General features: G+C 37.6%; 1 protein-coding gene across 1 annotated transcript in view; it reads left to right on the plus strand.

Annotated features, from left to right (window-relative positions):
• RNGTT (RNA guanylyltransferase and 5'-phosphatase) overlaps positions 1 to 18,349 on the plus strand; it is a 176,002-nt gene that overhangs the window by 135,992 nt on the left and 21,661 nt on the right. The window contains exon 14 of the mRNA XM_033055808.1: positions 5,300 to 5,366. Within this exon, the coding sequence (XP_032911699.1) occupies positions 5,300 to 5,366 (67 nt within the window). The remainder of the gene's footprint in view (positions 1 to 5,299; positions 5,367 to 18,349) is intronic.

Genomic DNA, 18,349 nt, shown 5'->3' on the forward strand with positions numbered 1-18,349 from the left:
GCTCCCATTCTCCAATCATTTGGTGTTCTCCAGCCCAGTGCATTCCAACCCAGAGGGCTGCTTTTCACTCCTACCTTCCTCATCCCTTGTGTTTTACATCCCCTGCCATCCCACAGTGGCTTTCTCCAAGTTTCCTTTTACCCAAGTTCTTAGTCCTGTCCTGTGTTTGTTTGATTAACCACCATCATGTCACTTTTTGGATCACCTGGCCTGACCATGTCTGCTCTTATGGTCAACTTCCCCCACAAACAGCAGTGCCTGTCTCTTGCAGCTTGGATTTTGAAAACATTGTATATCTTTATATCCAAATCTAGGGAAATTTAGTGATAACTATCTAGCAGAATTTTCTTGATACTGGAAGGGCTTTTAAGACCTTGATATTATATTGTCAAAACTCTGACACTTTGTCCTGACACTTTTGGGGTTTTTATATATAGTAATTTCACGACTATAAGGCGCACCCTTTTGACTAAAATTTTGGCCCAAACCCGGAAGTGCGCCTTATAGTCTGGTGCACCTTATATAATGGACAAAGTTGCGAAATTTACAAACCCGAAGTGTGAGCCGCAATGGGGGGGCGGTGCCGCGGGATCACCGAGTTGAGAGTGGGGGTGGGAATGGGTGGCCGCAGCTGGCAGGAGCTGCGCGGGGAGGGAGGGAGGGAGCTGCCCCCGGCTCCGGCACGGGGGGAACGAGAAGCTGCCGGGTGGTGGTGGCCACGGCTGAGGCGCAGGGGTAGCTGCGCCAGCTAGCGCCAGGCGGGAGTGCCTGGGCCCATGGCAACAGTGGCCGCCGGGCAGGGGAGGCCGGGACCCGCAGCTGCGTGGTGGTAGCCAGGAGCTGCGAGCTGCACCAGCCGGTGATGGGGTTGGGTGGGAGTGCCATGGCCTGCGGCACAGGGAGGGCACCTGGGACTGCGTTTAAAGGCTACGCCAATCTGTGAAAAATGTTTGCAAACTGAGTACCTGCCAGTAATTCGTTCCTTTGTTGCACACGGCGCAGCTCCTCGCTGCACAAAAAAAAAGTGCGAGCCGTGAGCCGAGCCGCAAGGGGGGCCAGCGCCATGGGATCGCCGAGCTGCGAGGAGGGGCGGGAGCGGGCAGCCTCCGGCCAGCAGGAGCTGCACAGGGAGAGAGGGAGCGGGCAGCGGTGTGCGCCCCGAGCCGCAGGCGGCCCTGAGCTGCCCTGAACTGCAGCAACCCCGAGATGTGAGCCGTGGCCGCCCTGAAACGCAGCAGCCGTGAGCCGCGGCCGCCCTGAGCCCCGCCTCGCCAGCTGGGAGTGGGCGGGAGTGCTGGGGCCCGCCCACGCACGGGGAGGGCACTTGGGGCCGCGTTTAAAGGCTACAGCAATCTGTTAAAATGTTTCCGATTTGAGCACATGCCAGTGACTCCATGATTGGAGGATTCCGTTACTAATTCATTACTTTGTTGTGCGCGGCACAGATCTTCACTGCAAAAAAAAAAGTGCACCTCATAGTCCGGTGCACCTTATATGATCTACAAAGTTGTGAAATTTGCCGACTTCCAGGGGGTGCACCTTATGGTCGTGAAATTACTGTAGTTTCCATTGAAATATAACTCTGCAGCCCTTACAGGCATGTTGGGCTAGAGATCTGCTCACTTGGATGTATAGGTGAAAAAAGCACAGAGTGCTGTGTTACATATGCACAGCACATCTTAAAGAACTACTGTTTCTTGGAGTCATGTTTCTTTTCTTCGATGTGCAGAAAAAAATGGGAATTTATGGATAACGTGTTGAATGGAAGAGACTACAAATAAAATATATGACAGTCTGTAAGCTAGGCAATTTTGTATATTGCTGCATATTCTTAATTAAAAATGAATGTGTGTGCCAGTAAAGCATTCATATTTCTGATGATTGTTTCTCATAATTTTGAGGTAATTATTTGAAGTGAAATTTAAAGTGGCAGTGGAACTGTCATCACTGTTTCATAGCCTGCTATCGATTTTGGCCAATTTCAAGTCATGTCCAACTTATGTCAGGGTTTTGTGTTGAGTACTGCTGATGGTGTTTTAAGAGCAGAACTATGCAATTGTTAAACTAAGTAAGAAATAGAAGACTGACATTTAAAAGACAGGATTGGCATTTAAGTGCTTATAACCAAACCTGCTTACCATTGGGAAGTCTTTAAGGGCAAAGGGTAATTAGTTGAGAGTATTAGGGGATAATATCTGTATCAATTTAGACATGTTGACATTTATAATATAAAGTTAATATTAGGTATGTAAAAATACACCCTGGTATTGTAGTAAAGAACTCCAAAACCAGCTGTGTATAGTTTGAACTTTCTGACTGGTGGGAGGTACACCCAAGTGTCATTTAGAGGTCAGTTGTGCTGAGTTTGTGTGGGTCAGATGGAGTTTGGCACATGCTCCTCTGTCTCTCCGGTCTCCTCAATGGCACATGGCTTTTTGGTACTGCCGCTGGTGGCTACTGAGGAGATGGTAACACTATTGCAGTAGCTTGGCTTATTCAGAGCCTCAGCAGTGACTCTTGTCACAGCCTACTTGCCTCCTCTGTGTGAGCTCAGCCTCTGAAATAGAGACTGTGCTCATAAGAAAGACCTAGAGTAAAAAAACTTAGGCTAGTAGTGAGATGGGGTATTTTTTAATTGCTCAGACCACTTAGGGGCAGAAACCCCAGATATTTCAGAACGTTAAATTATGATCATATTGAGGTGCTCATTTCAACCTTCTTGAATTCTTAAATGGAAACTGACTACGTACTGGTGACATAATTGTGAGCTACAGAACTCAATAAGAATGTTGAAACTAGAGAAATATAGAATGCAACCTCTTACTTAAGGAAGGGAGAGCTACAAATAACTCAGTTTCCTAAAAATTTTCCTAGCATTGCATTAACGTTGCCTTTTGAAGTGCCATGTGAGTACAAATAAAAAGTTGTAAGTAAAATACTTAGCAGAGGCAGTGAAAGATGAATGAATAGTAATCAGCTTGTACTGTGTCAATATCGATCTTATTAAGGAAGCCAAGTCTTGCAGTTTATTTGAAGTGCACATCAGTGATAGCATCTTAAATCTGTGTAGACAACTGGGCAGTCTCCTGGAAAGACCAGTCTTAAAGTTCCCTGGATTCTTGTTACTTTTAACTAAAGCAATCCTAAAGACTTTAATTTTGAATGGTCCTACATTTCCATCTGGTAAAGAAAATGTGAAGAATAACCACATGGGAATTATCACTCTGAATGTCTTCTCTTTTTTTAAGGTCCTTTCTAGAAATGCAACTAGTGCATTATTTTGTTTTTCTTTTCTGTCTTATAATAATTATGCACAGTTCTTTGTAAGAGTACTTTGTTGCTTTAAGGTGCTTCTCTCTGAAATAGGATGACCTACCTTGAATTCTCTTTGTAGTCTCTTTAAATCTTCTTTGCTAATTACTTCCCATATGTTTCTTTCAATTTAGAAAACCATTAAATAGTTTCTTATTTTACTTTATAGCTCTAGGAGAAAACTAGATCAATATGCTGGATTTCCTGGTTCCAGACACCTGAGTTCTGAATAAATTGGACTTACTGTGACTGAAAATGAGCTCAATATGCTTAGCCTGACTTATTATATCTCTGCTGAACCATTGTATAACAGTACAAATCTTCCTGATGGAGACTGGCACACTGATAAGGAAAGGGAGGAGTCCACTTGTCTGTCTGTACTGTGGCTTACGTGGTCTGATCCTTACTGGTCTTTTCTTTCTTTGGGTATTTCTGTCAGTGCACTGGAAATTTTTATATATATTTTTATAGAAAGGTTTTTGAAGAGTCATAGTTCAACACCTCTTCTTACTTAACTGTTTTATATGTGTGAATGTTTTGACTTTGTCATTTTGCTGAGTTTCACCAATTCCCACTCTTGGTGAACCAGTTTAAAGTCATATATATCATATTGTTGTCACAACTGGGAAGAATCAAGATCATACTAAGGTATGTATGTTCTGTGGGCTCAAAATCTCAAAATTACTTACTGCCATCTAAGTTTCTGTTTTCTTTTGTTTATGAAAACAAGCCTGGCAATGGTGAGAAATGAATTGAAAATGACAGGTGGCTTAGTTATAAAAAAAATCTTGGTATGAATTATAAGTGTGTGTGTGTATATATCTATAAATATATATATTTATGTATGCTTAATAATGTAAGAAAGACATCTCAGTGTCATTGCTTAAGCTGAGTGATGCCTACATTTTTACTTAATTCTGGCTATTTAACTCATATGTGAGGCCTTATTGCTAAAGGGAATGAGATGTAAAATTGAAAGAAAAAATAAAATAGCGAACACTAAATGAAAACTTGGAGCTACTGAAGAGTGTGATGCGTTTTCAATGCCCCTTTTAATCAGAACAGAAACTCTTTCCAGGGTTTGTCATGAAAAAAGTTCTCATTATTATGAAGAACCTGTATTTCAGTACAATGGTTATGAGGCTCGAAGCTGGAGGGAATGATTGCTGGGCCTTTGCTTAGCAAGAAGAACATTGTAATTACCCAGTCAGAACAGAACACTGCTCTCCTGCCCTTTTTGCTGGCCAGTGATGTTCTTGTCAGCCTGTTCATATAACAGCAGTGCCCTAATGCTCCTCTGGAATTTGGAGTTTTTGTACTGATAGCATTGACTTCCGCGGTATCTGCAGAAATCAAACTCTTTTCTAGAAGTGTGAATTTGAGACAGCTTACCCACTGTCCCTCTGGATCTCAGTGGTGTATGCAACAACTTTATTAAGACTTGAAGGAACAGCAAACACAAGATGTATCTGGGGCTCTTTTTATTTAGCAAACCATTAGGCAATATTACAGAGATTCTCTGTTATTTCTCTACTTGTAGTGATGCCATTTTTGTATTACTGTGCATGCTTTTATGTGCCTTAATCTGTTTTAACTCGTGGGCTTGCTGCTTTGAATGTGTGTGTTAACGATTCTTTTGCTGTCTCTTTGTCTCTAATAATCTGTAATAAATAGAAAAGGCACATACCTGCCATTCTTCCACATTACTGAGTGACACCCGTCACAATGAATCACTATGAAATGATTTTGTTGAAGACCTGCTTGCAACATAAACATGAATTACTGGTGTGCACCCATCTTTGATGAACATCTTCCCTTTTTTGTAGTAGTTGAAACAGGATTGTGCAATCAGATTTGCAAGGGTAGCTCTTACTATCATGGTGAAGACTGTTGCCCTGCTACGGTTTTATTTTATTTAATTGCTGCAGATGCTGAAAAAACTTATGACTGTAAAGTGGTATCTTAAAAGATTCTTTTCATTTTTTAGGCTACTCACCCAGAATGTTGGTCTTCTTTATGTTGGAAACTTTGACAGACCTTTTGCACAAATTAAGGTATGATTAATAAGCTGGGGGGGAGGGGGCTATTTCAATTATTTCACTTCTGTATGATTTAGAGAACTTCAGGACTTTAAGTTATCAATATAGCTTCAGGAAAAACAATGTGAAATAGTGCTGCTTTGGTTATGTTTACCATATTCTGGCTTTACTTTTGGTTTAATCTGTGCTCTTAACTTGTCAAAGAAGTTTAGTTTTTCCAATCACCTTTTGATTAATTTTGACTCTGGTTTAATTACCAGAAGGTTTTGTTGTCAGAGACATTTCAAAACTAAGCTACTTTTGAAGCCCTGTAGTTCTTTAAGTGATCCTTGACAGGGAAGACACTGCAGTAAAAAGCACAGATTGTTTACCCAGTATTATTAGATTTATTATGAAAGACTCATACAATTGCTGGAAAATAATTTGTCTTTTATGACTTATTGTTTCTTTTTCTTCAGTGGAACTATAATAGCTTCATGTTCCTAATTGCCAGTTGCTAATTAGTTATTGCCATGTCACTTGCAAACAAAAATGTCTTACAAGAATATATGGACTGATTCTGATGAGTGTCACTGATGTTTTCATTCGAACAAAGAGAGGGAGGCATTAGCGTGTCAGCCATTACAGTGCAATGTGGAAATGTGGTATTGTGTTTTAGAATACTGAAGTCCAGATTATACCTGTAATTATTACATATTCTGCACTCTTGACTGCATTGTTCCCTCCATCATGTGCATATGCTTGTACTTCAGATTTTAAAAAACCTTGTTTTTGTTTTAAATCAAAATGAGACTTAATTTCTAAACTCAGTTGTGGTTTTTTGCCATCCACAGTTATGTTGCTAAACAGTATTCCCAACTGTCTAGCAAATACTTTTTATAACTGAAACCTTGGTACTGTATTAAAATTATTTTAAAATAAGAAATGTGTGATTTTCATCTTCCTATTTATCTCATCTTCCCAGTTCCTACATGTGTATTATTCGGTTTGGCTAATAACCAAACAATTAAAATGTTACTCGCATGAAGCAGCCTGCTAGAAGTTCTTGCAAAAATAACCTTGTATACTTTTCTTGATACCTCTTAAGCCTAGTGCTTCATTAAAAACTTTATAAAAGTTAACTGTTCCTCCGTTCTAAATGAAGTTCCTTTTCTGCCTGCTCCATGCAGTTAAAAGAATAAGTAGCAAAATGGGAGTTTTTCCCCATGGCTGGGAAGAGCTTAAGTCCACTGAGTGGAAGTGAGAGAGAAGAGGTAAAAACCCCACTTGTTTTCCGCTGCTTGCAGAAATACTTTGGGCAGGGAGAGACCCTTCTACTCACAGGACAGGTGCAGAGATGCTGTACAGGATCCAGCTGCAGGACTGAGTGACAGGCCACTTGCAAATGCTTAGGGAAAGAGAGCACTAACAGGATAAATATAAAGCATGCAGACAGCTTACTGCAATTTGCATGCAGGGTCTTCTCTGCTGGAAATGGTATCTGCATCCTGTTCCTTTGTGGACTCAGTTGGACTTTCCTCCCTCAGTGTGCTTGAGGGATTTTCCACTAAATTTTCAACATACAAAGCCTTACTATCATTGTGAATTAAGGTAATTTTTTATCTTTTCAATTTATTGCCAAATTATTCATTTTGGTTCAACCTAGCCCTTATGTAGAGAGAAGTAATGAGCAGTCATTCTCTATTCCTGATTTTTATCATCCCCTCCACATTACCCCATCTTGCATCCTCCTGGCCACAGAAAGTTCATTTATTTAATTGCTCCCAAAATCCATCCTGTATCTCCAATCAATTTTTTGTTTTAAATGCCCTTCTGTATTTCTAATATTGCTTTTTTTTAGAGCAGGGGATGGCATAGTGTTGAAGATATGGACACAATAGCATTTTCTATTGTGTCTGCAGTTCTTTATATATGGTACCATGCTTGGCAAATACCTGATATACAGTTAATTTGAGCAAGTTAATATTAGACTTTCTGGTAGTATGTCACTGGTGTAGACTCATCCTAAATATTGCATTTGCCACAGAATAGGTTTAGTGGATAATCAAATGAATTTCAGTTGCTGCCTTCAAAAAACAAAGCCTATTTTCCACTTAATTATTGGCGATTACATTGAAAAGTTTGAATAAGCTAATTCCACAAGCTATACTCTGTAAAATACAACTTATTTGTGGAGCTATAGGGATATATATAGGTGTATGTTTGCACACTGTTTTTATAGTCTGGAGATGTACAATGGTCTTTCGTAACTGTTGACACAGGTTTCTTTCATTCTTCCCCCAGCTCTTCTTCAGGTGTTTAATATGCTTTTGCTAATGATCCCATCAGTTAAAAGACCAGTGAACTACATATGGTCCTTGAATATATATAAGGCAGAGTCTTTATAACCTTTTAGTTCAAATATGCTTTTTCACACTGTGTGATAGATTGGTCTCTCTTGTTATAAATTACCCACTCATGTTCATTTGCAAACATCCCAAGTATTACGTATTCTATTAAGATATGGCATTTTCTGCCAAATGTATGCATTAAGGAATGCTCCAAACCACTACAAGTCCTCTGCCAGTATAGATTTATTACTCAAAGTGGACCATTATTAGACAGCAGTACTTCCAGTGCATTTTAGTGCACTTTCAGTTGGACAAGTAGGAATGTTACCAAGTCTTTGAAATATTCATAGTAAACATATAAACTGCCATGCTAGTACTCATATATTCATGTTTCAGTTTATGTGCATTTCTAAAACTGCAGAAAGAAAAACTCCTTATCAAATAATCCTTTCCCAAAAGCAAACATGTTTGATTTTCCAAAACTGTGCAGGAGATAATTGCACCAATGTCTTTGATGATGAAGAATTGTAGATGGCAATTCTGGGAAAAGAGTTTGAAATAGTAATGTCTCATCTAGGATGATTTTTCTATGTCTTTCTTTCTTATATCAATAATTCATTAATATATATTAATATTTATAATGTTTCTGAGACATGGCTGAACTGATAAGATTAACTGAAATTACCTGATCTTCCTCCTCAACTTGCTTTCAGTGGTATCGGTGGTTGTGCTTGATAGATGTTGGATATCTGTGCTTCGTTACGCAAGAGAAATGTGAATAATTCGCGTCTGAAGCTTTTGAATCTTGCATCTGGTAGCAGATGGATAGAAAAAATGGGAAAAAAGAGTTTTTCTGGTTAGAGGGATCTGCTTGAACCTTAACTCTTCTAATGATAGATGAGTTCATAAGTATTTTAATTTATTTAAAGATTTTTTATGTTGTTACTTTGGACAGAGTTTATGATCGAACATTTACGTTTTTGCAGAGTATTTCTGATTACAGGGTAATATTTAGTGAGTTTGAGTAAGTTCAGTGCCTTATATAAATGATGGTTGTTTCAGTTAGCTCATGGGACAATTAATTATTTCAAAATTCTACTGTAGTGATGGTTTTTCATTTTTTTCCAGGGGATTGTTCTTTACGGTTATATTGAAGGAATCAATTTAATAGAGGGTAGTTACTTTTAATAATTTAGTTTTGTTTCTAAATAAATAGTAGTGGTTACTATCATACACTTCTGCTTTCTTTCAAAGACCTCTGGAGCAATGCAATGATTTGCAACTTTCTTTGGATCTTAATTGGTATTTATTAAACATCTCTTGGAAATTTGATGAAATGGAAAAGGTTTCTGTAAGTGATAGTCTTGATCAAGAAGATAAAGTATTGTCATCAGCTGGAATTAACTGGCAAGCTTTCTTCAGCCTTTTTTCCCTAAATATTGTTAGTATTCTTTTGCTAACAAGGAAGCTATTAAAGCAAAAACCTTATCGTAGAAATTTTGTGTTTATTAGAAGTAACTAAATCCATTTTCCCAGTATACATAATAATTGCCCATAATAATAGAAGGGTATGTTACTGGGGTTTTATGACACATTGTTTTTAAAATTGAGATTTGATCAACGTAGACTACAACAAAAACTTAGCTACTATATGTAGTAATTATATCTATAAAGAAAATCATTCTGCTTAATCAATTTATTAGGATTGTCAGTTTTTGCAGTTCAGTTCCTAGTAGCTTCTGGGGTTAGGGGAAATGGTTCAGTACACTGTGTTCTCCATTATTAATAAGTAATGAAGCTTCTGGCAGTCTTTACTATGAGCTAATGACTAGTTTCATTTTTTGGCTTTCTTAGCACATTAAATTACCATTTAAATAAAGATTAATTACTACTGTTTTATTTTTAGTATTTTAAGAGTAGTTATTAAAAGTTTCATAGTAACTACTACTTTGTTCAAAATAGAATTGTTCGATTTGATAGAATATGAGGAAAGTTACATTGAAAAGAGTATTTTGAAAATCATATGTTGTTAGTATTTTGTTTTTGATTATAGGATTCCAGTGGAAAATTCTGAGTTTTGAGTTTGCTTCTGGGGAATTTACTGCTGTAGTTACAGCAGTCTTGCTGTCAAGAACTAGCAAGGAATCAAGATCTCTGCTCAGCCCTCAATAGCCCTAATCTGTGATTTTATTAAACTTGAGTACAGAGTTGCTGATTGCTTTAGCAGCTGACCGTTTGCACTCCAAGAATGTAGTTTGGTTCTAAGCTATTATTTGTCCAACTGCCTCATTTTCCCATGGCGAATACACTTTTAATTAAAAACATAATAAAGCATAGTAAAGTTCTGCCAGAGAGAGGCCTTGCAGCAGGTAATCACCCCAGTATAATTTCTTTGATCATATCAAATCAAAACATGTAGACTCTCCAGATACAAATCCATTCACCTGTACTTTAAGATCATCCAGGAACTGCTCAGCACCTCAGAGAATTTACTTTAATGTTCCCAAGAGCTGAAACCTCATGTACATAGTTGCCTTACCTCTGTCTAAACACACAGGCTGAACTGATGTCTGAGAACCAGGTCAGACCTAATTCATTACTCCTTCAGCAGTGTCAAACCTCTGTAGTTGATTACTGAAATGGTTGGCCACAATTTACCAAATAATCCTTTCCTGAAGAAGAGGGAACAGGAATGAATTTATGATCTCGCTGCTCTTAAGAGGTTATTTTTTAAGGTAGGATAAGTTGCTGATTTCTCAACTGAAGCTGGCATGTTTTTCTTCCCTAAATTTAGAATTAGTCCAACTTTCACCACATTCAGAGAGGACTATCCAGACAGAGCTCGACAGTAGCGGTGGGGTCTGTAAAGTTTTTTAGCAAAAAATGTTTAAAGGTTTTCCCTTTGAGCCTGTTGACAGCCACTAAGAGTATGTTGGTGTCATTATTTGATGCTTTGCTTCCTGGACTTGCATACATAATCACAGAGGTTTTTGTGTTCACTACCAGAGCAAATAGTAGAACAAAACAATTTCTCATTTATCATGATCAAGTCATAACCTGAGTTTTGTTTTTGTAGCCTATCTCCCCTTCTTAGTTTTGTGCTGTTACTGTGTTTTAAGTGATGTGAAATGCCATCGAATATGACCTAGGGAAATCATGTCTTCAGCTTGAAGATGGTACAGCCTTAGAATCTCTGCAGTGAGATGTTCCTGAGAAAGCAGAAATGCAGATTTATCTGTAAGTGTTTGGTTCTGGTTGTTCACACTGAAGACAAGTAATTTCAGACAGAAAGAGACATCACTGGGTTGAACAGGGGCCTGTCAAATTGAAGACAAATAGCTGTAACCTTTGTTAGCTTAGCAAGATAGTGTCAGAGGATTGTTTCATCTTCTTATTATCAGAATTAACAGTGAACAGTGAGGGGAAGAAAAACGGGAGAAGATTATTTTTGGCTAGGAAAGTAATGATAGGACAGCAAGTGGGTTATGCTGGACAGAAATATTTTTGTTCTGAAAGCTAAAGAATGCTTTGAGAGCTACAGATCTGGATCCAGCTTCTACTAGGAACAAATACCTTGACAGTGTTGAGAAGGAATGTGATAATTACATGATTTAGTGATTGAAAGAAGATAAATCAAGGTAATCTGAACACAGTCACTCTAAATTAAAACACACAGAATGAGGATAAAGCTGTATAGTCTACCTCTTCTGAAGTTCAAACTGCATCTTTAGAACAAAGTAATCAACAGTAAGCCTATATACTTATTATTGTTAACAGTCTTCCAAGAGAACTGGTGTGTGGCTCTTATATTTTACAGTTTTGTGGGATTTTACAGCAGGATTTTCATATCCTCTTGCTACTAGTAGAAGCTGTACTGGGCATCATTGGAATTGCTAGTATCGGCCTGTTGAGAAACTGTGTCAAGAAATCTCTCTTTGTTTTTATTATTCTGTCTTTTGTGCTAACCACCTATAATTGGGTGTCATGCAGAAGTCAACACATGGAAACAGTTTTAGCACCAAAACTTAGAAAAATAGGCTGATGGAAAGATAATATTTCAAAATAAATGTCTCAATATTGTGGGAAATTAGTTTTTTTCCCTAATTTTTAGTGGTACAAGATGACAATGTACAGTCTTCTCATGGGAAGTCATACAGTGCTGAGATAATGGCTTCTGTAGCCTGAACATGTCCTTTTCCACTCATTCCTTTCTTTTCCACTGTTTCTACATCATTCCACTGTACTGAGTCAAATTCAGCATGTTTTTTTTTTATCTTCAGGGTTCTCTTAGATACATGAAAAATTACCTGGCTTAGGGTTGTAGACTGTATTTGCCTTTGGCAGGAATGATGAAAGGTTTTATATTAAAGTTAATAATCCTCAGCAGCAAGATTCAAGAGGACACCGTGGGACTTGGAGTGCACTTGGTGGAACTTAGACATCTTGTGTTTAGAGTGCTTAGACATCTTGAAATCTTCTATGCCAAGCTCCAGATACCTTTCTTTGTGTCCTAAACAATAATGTGAACATATTCAATAATTAAATTCTGAATTCATGACAGCAGTAACAGAATCCATGGGAGGTTCTGCCATACCCCCAGAGTTGATATCTTGTAAAGAAGGTGGGGAAGTGCTAAGGAGAATTTACTGAACTAACTGCAAGTTAGAGAATGTAAGGTGCTTGCAAAAAAACAACTGCTCATTCCCAAATTATATGTTTGTCAAAGGTAGTAATTTAGCTCATTTTGAAAAAAAAAGGTACTTTTAAACCATTACTTTGAGAATTAATTAGGAAAGGAAAAAAGTATATGGCTGAATTCTTTATCCCTTGACTTCTTCCTTACCTTTCTCTACATTTTGACATTGTTGCAGCTTTTCTCAATCATGCTTGCTTCTCTTAAGGGCATGAAGTCCTGACAGCCTGTGTGTTTCTACAGATCCTGGAATATTAGAGCTCTCAATTTTAGACACCAATAATATAAATAAATAGTAATATATTATATATTTGCATTTATATTACGGTAAATGCCAGCATACAGTGGACATATTTATTCTCTGTAGACATATTATGGAGCAAAAATAAAATACTTTTTAAAAAATCTAGCCTTAGAACTGGTGATGTAAACAGAAGGAGAATGACTATAAAATATGCATTAGCACTGCAAAAACTGAAGCAGTGATTTTGTATACTGTCACAATTGCTGCCCCTAAGAACAAAATGTTAATGAGCTATAATTTATAAATTCACTCTCTTCGGATGGATCAGGCCCCATTTTGCTTTTTGTCATGATTATAGCTATGAATTCAGTTTAAAAAATGTTTCTCTGTAAAGCATGCAGTGTTCCATAGAAGTCCACAGAATTAGGAATATTACCTCTGCAGTTTTCTCTTGTTGCTGCCAGGAAGATAGAAAAATTGGTTTTTTTGTTTTGGAATATGATTTTCTTTGGGATTTTTGGTTGAGTTTCTGGGGGTTTTTTGAGGGGGGACAGATTTTGTTTCAGCTCCTAATAGTTTTTTGGGTTTTTTTTAAATCCAAGTTTGTTCTTCACAAGCATGGGGTGAATTAAACCTTCTGAAAGGTTAAAATATAGTTAATTGATTGCAGATCTTAATTTATTGGGCATTTTTTGTTGTTTTCTATTTACCTCTACATTAACTGTGTAGAGAGTAAAAGCCTTCAAATGCTTTTCATGGGCATTGTAAAAATGAACAGATTGCAGTTTTTTCAAACCTTCCATTTCCTGGGCTTACAAATGCCTCTTAGCAATACAAAACCAGTATGATCCTACCTCATTTCTCAAAAAGCTTAGGAAAACAAGTGCTGACAAAGGAACCTCAGCAAGTTCAGGAGCAGCAAATTTAGAGTTGTGCATCAGGGGCAGAGTGAGCTGGAGCCTTTGGGTGGCTGCACAGCAGCTCTACAGAGCAACACCCCAAGGTCCCAAGTTGAGCTGAGCCAGCCACATGTTGTGGCACTGGGAAAGGTCAACCATACCCTGGGTTGTCTTAGCTGGGGTGTTGCCAGCAGGAAGGTCCCTGCTCTCTGCTCAAGCATTTCTGAGAGACACCTTGTGTAACTATGCACAGTTCTGGGCTGCCTGGGGCATGAGAAGCCTCTGGAGTGACCTCTGTGGGGGTCATGGTGAAGGGAAGAGCATATGGCCTGTGTGGAGACATTAAAGAAATAGTATTTGTTTAGAAGAGAAAGGCGCTAATTGCAATCCTCCATCATCTAAAGTGAGATTGCAGTCCTCCATCATCTAAAGTGAGATTGCAGAAAAAAAAGAAAGATACTTCTCAGAGATCCCTGGGGAAGGAGAAGCAGGAAAATTCCAGTTGAATGTAAGAAAAATTTTGCATGGAGATTGGTTGGGCACAGCAGCAGGTTTCCTGAAGACACTGTAAAATCTCTGTCTGTGGAGATTTTAAAAGTTTAACTGGAAGAGACCTGGAGCAACCTGACTCGTCTTTGAAGTTAACCAGCCTAGAGCAGGAGGCTGAATTGGGTGTTGGCTGGGTGTCCCTTCTGACCTGAATTTTTCAGGTTCTGTGATATTTTGGAGTATAAGCAGTCACTACTGTGAAACTTAACTAGTTCATAAGGGTATATTATTGGGAAATTTTAGAGTTGGATGTTTCTGAGCCTCTTTTGTCACTGATCGAATAGAGCTTAATTTCAGTCTGTAATATGAGCATACGGTATTCCTGTCTGTTGTTCCTTATCTTTTCCGATGGCTGTGACCACAACTTGCATTATACAAAGCTTTCGGTACTTCCATTCTTAATATCTTGGGATTTTTCCTGTTAAATGTTTACCTTAAAAGTGTCTGCTTTTCTCATAATACAGAGAATACAAAAAGATGCACCCTTTTTCCATTAAGAGGTAGAATTGCATTATATTCCAGAGATCCTATGGTCCTCTTTCAAAGAACATGCTGTGTTTTCTTTACTAAAATGTTTGTTTAGTAGAAGAAAGATGAGTGTTTTCCTTTGAAGTCATTCTGCAGCTGTTTTCCTATAATGACACAGTATGGATTTTTTAATGGTGTATGCGGTATATGTTGAAAATAAAGCATCTCTGGCTTAATCTAAAAATTTGTGAGTCTAACTGGAGCTGAGAGAAGCTGGTGTTCTCAGAAATATCTCTAAAACTCAAGAGATTTATAGATTGTTCAGAGCCACATAACTAATTTTAAAAGAAATATAGCAAAGAAGAAAAGAAATTTGAAGTGGCAGCGGTAGCAGCAAAGCTCAGGAGTAGCAGCCTGTGAGTAGCTATTGGATGTAAATAAGCCAAGAGACTTTGTAAATCTATGAAATGGGGTGTAACTGTGCATTAGTAAGGAAAGAGGGTGTGTAACAGCATTCCAACACAGGATACCTGAGGAAACAACACTTGTATATATGCTTGGAGGTCACAGTCAGGCTAACATTCACACCTTCCCTTCTCCTATAGTCTTGTGTGCAGCCCTGTTCAACGAGCAACACTGACCCTTAGGAACAGCCTACAGAATTAATCCCTGAGACCATTAGTATTTTCTCCTTCAGTTGTTTTGGTTGGGGTGCTTCTGTCATGCTACTCACAATATTAAGCCAAAAAGCAGTTTTTTATCACATTAGAGATATTTGATTTGGAGTTTTTCCTTTTCCTTTTGTTTGATAAGTAATGAAATTTGAAACCAGTAGTAGCTAATATATGTGCCATGAGATTTTAGGGATTTTTTTTTTTTTTTTTTGTCTCAGCATTCCTTTTTCTTGAATTCATTTGCTTTCTTACCTTACTGGTAATTTTCCACATATTTACCACTGACCCCCTACAGATACCATTCTGAGAGGTACAGTCTTACAGAAAACTGGATTTTCAAAGCAGTAAGCAGATTATTCTTAAGTTATTCTTATGGTAGTTTTGCTATGCCCAGTGGTATGGAAATACACTGTGATGAATGTGAGCATTAGGACATGCAGATTATGTCTCATTATAATAACACATTAATAGGCAGTTTATTTTCTACTTTGAAAAGATGACAAAACAAAAGGCTTAAGCTCTGTTTCTGAACCATAAAGTTATTGCTCAATATCAACTGAAAATTGCTTAGAAAGATCCTGGAAATGAAAGGTTTGTTTTAGCTGTAGATGAATGTAGATATTGCAGATATTTCTCATCTGCTTTGCGTTGAACCTTCATATTTGTCACAGTGGAATAACTGATCAGGTCATTATAAAACTGCCAGATTTCTTGTGCTGTAGTGCAAGTTGTACTTTGCTATTGTCCTTGTCCTCTTTGTCACATTGTTCTTTCACACGCTTCAGTGTTTGAGAGTGTTCTGGCTCCCATACATGGGTGATTTGGGGTTGGCAACGTCTTTTGTTTTGCTTTCTTATATTTTACAAAAATCATGTGGCAGAGAGAATGATTTGTCCATGATGATTTTAAGCTCTTGAACATGGTAATTTGTTGCTGCAGCTGTTCTTCTATTATAACTGCATTGTCAAACCTGGTTTGGGTGTGCCTCTGCACATAGAGAGTGTAATTTGTTCTGAATAATTGAGGATACCTTGATGACAACAGCTGTTTATGAGGCCAGCTCCTATGCTTGACTGAGTGGCAGTAGGGACTGTTTTTTCCTTTGATGTAGACATCCCCATGGTTAGTTTCCATGAATGTGATTGCATTTTCTTTTTTTTTTTTTTACTAGAATATAATAGTCATGCAGTATGGCAGTGTGCTTAAGTTTCTTGGAGTTATAAGCAATTTAGGAGACTTATTGTAGATAATTGTCTTCTCAGAGAAAGTAGTCTCCTAAAATTGTGTGTCTTTATTGTTTCCATCAGAAAATACTCATTTCGTACCATATTTGTGATCATGATTGTTCTTAATTAATATGTTCTGATTTTTTAAATAAGTTCTTTATCTTTTCTTTCTCTATTAGAGGCTTTTGTTAGTAGTAGAGGCAATTGAAATAAAGGCAGTGGGATGGATAACAGTCAAAGAGAAAGAAAAAATAAAAAATAGATTCTAAGTAAAATTATAAATATCAGACACTATTAGAAATTAATTCTAATTGAAAGGGGCAACAGAAGATGTTTTAGGCATATTTTAAAACTATTTCTTAGTTGTTTATTGTTTTAAAGAATGAGAACATCATCCAAGATCAGGCTTTGAGGGGAAAGAAAGCAAATTGTTACAGTACAGTTTATAGGCAGAGAGTATCTAAATTTATTAAGCTTTTTAGAGGTGAATTATTTTGAATCTGAACTGAACAAATGAGGTTGAACTTGATAAATGAGCTTGAACTTGTAGTACCTTTGCGAAATGCAGATGATAATGTCTTTAAAATAAATTACTCATGAATAAATCAAGACGTTGAAGTTGCAAAGGGTGAGAGATGGTATAATAGGGAAATTCTTTGACTAGGAAATTGTTTCTGAGACCTTTCTTTGTAGTATATGTAAAATGGATGGTGAATATCATGAATGAGAAATATTTTAAATGTCAGATACTGATAACATTGGAGAAAAAGCAGTTGATGGCAAAAATTATCGTATTGAGAGGTACTGTGCTGGTTTAGGGCTAGTAAAAGGCAAATGCAGATTAAATTTAGATAAATGAAAAAGAATAGGATTGCAAACAATAACACAGAGGTAGAAGAAATATCAAATGAGATAATTATGCAGGATACCAGCTTTGAAAGGAAACGGGGTTGTAGATAATATCCTGTCTAATTAGAATACCTATAAAGAAGGTCGTATGATCTAATTTCAGTCACCATAGACCCTGCAGGTTCCTTGTATAGGTGGTGGAAAACAGTTGATTCCAAGGGCGAGTCAGGGATGCTCTTAAGAAAAGTGCTTGGTGGTTGCCTCACTGAATCTTTCAAATCACTTTCTAGAGGTGCCAATCTCTCCCTGTGGATTACATACAGAAACTAGTTCCTAAATTTTAAGTAACTAATATAGTGGTGCAAATACTCATCTTGCCTTTCTCTCTGGACTTTTCTAAGTACGAGATTAAAGGCTGGAGAAAAACCACATTTTTATTGTACAGCTGTTTTAACTGGAAGTGAGCACTTCCAGTATAGTATTCCCCACAGACAAGTCCTGTAGCTTAATTGTCACTTCAGCTCCTGGTAATTGATTCTCAGATATCCATTTTTTCCATCATTTCTATCCTAAAATAAAGTCTTCAAAACCAGGTAAGCTCTGCAAGCTTGGGGTCTGTTAGAGCTCTGATGAGAAAGTTGGTAGCTCTTAGAGAAGGGTGGCAAATAAGGAGGAAGATAGAACTAAACTAGATTATGCCCATACTAGAAAAAGTAGAAGGATGCTGATCTACCCAAGGAAATAATAAATAGCTCCTGTACACTTAAAAAAATGTCCTTGATATCTGCAAAGCAGTAATCCTAGGGGGGAAATGAAGCTGTACATAGACAGTAAATCAGGTAGGATTTCTTTTTTCTTTAATTCTTCATTTGTTTCTCTATTTCTACAATTTGCAGTAAAATATTTAAATAATTTCTTCATCGAATTTGGTTTCACAGTTCTCATTGCAAGGGCCACATATACCTTTCCTTGGCAGTTTTCCAGAATGATTATAGTATCAGTAAAGTTTCATATTTGAGAGAGAAATATATATTAAAACTCAATTGACTAATAGTGATGCAGTAGC

Source organism: Catharus ustulatus, chromosome 3, assembly GCF_009819885.2.
Source record: "Catharus ustulatus isolate bCatUst1 chromosome 3, bCatUst1.pri.v2, whole genome shotgun sequence".
Classification (NCBI taxonomy): domain Eukaryota; kingdom Metazoa; phylum Chordata; class Aves; order Passeriformes; family Turdidae; genus Catharus; species Catharus ustulatus.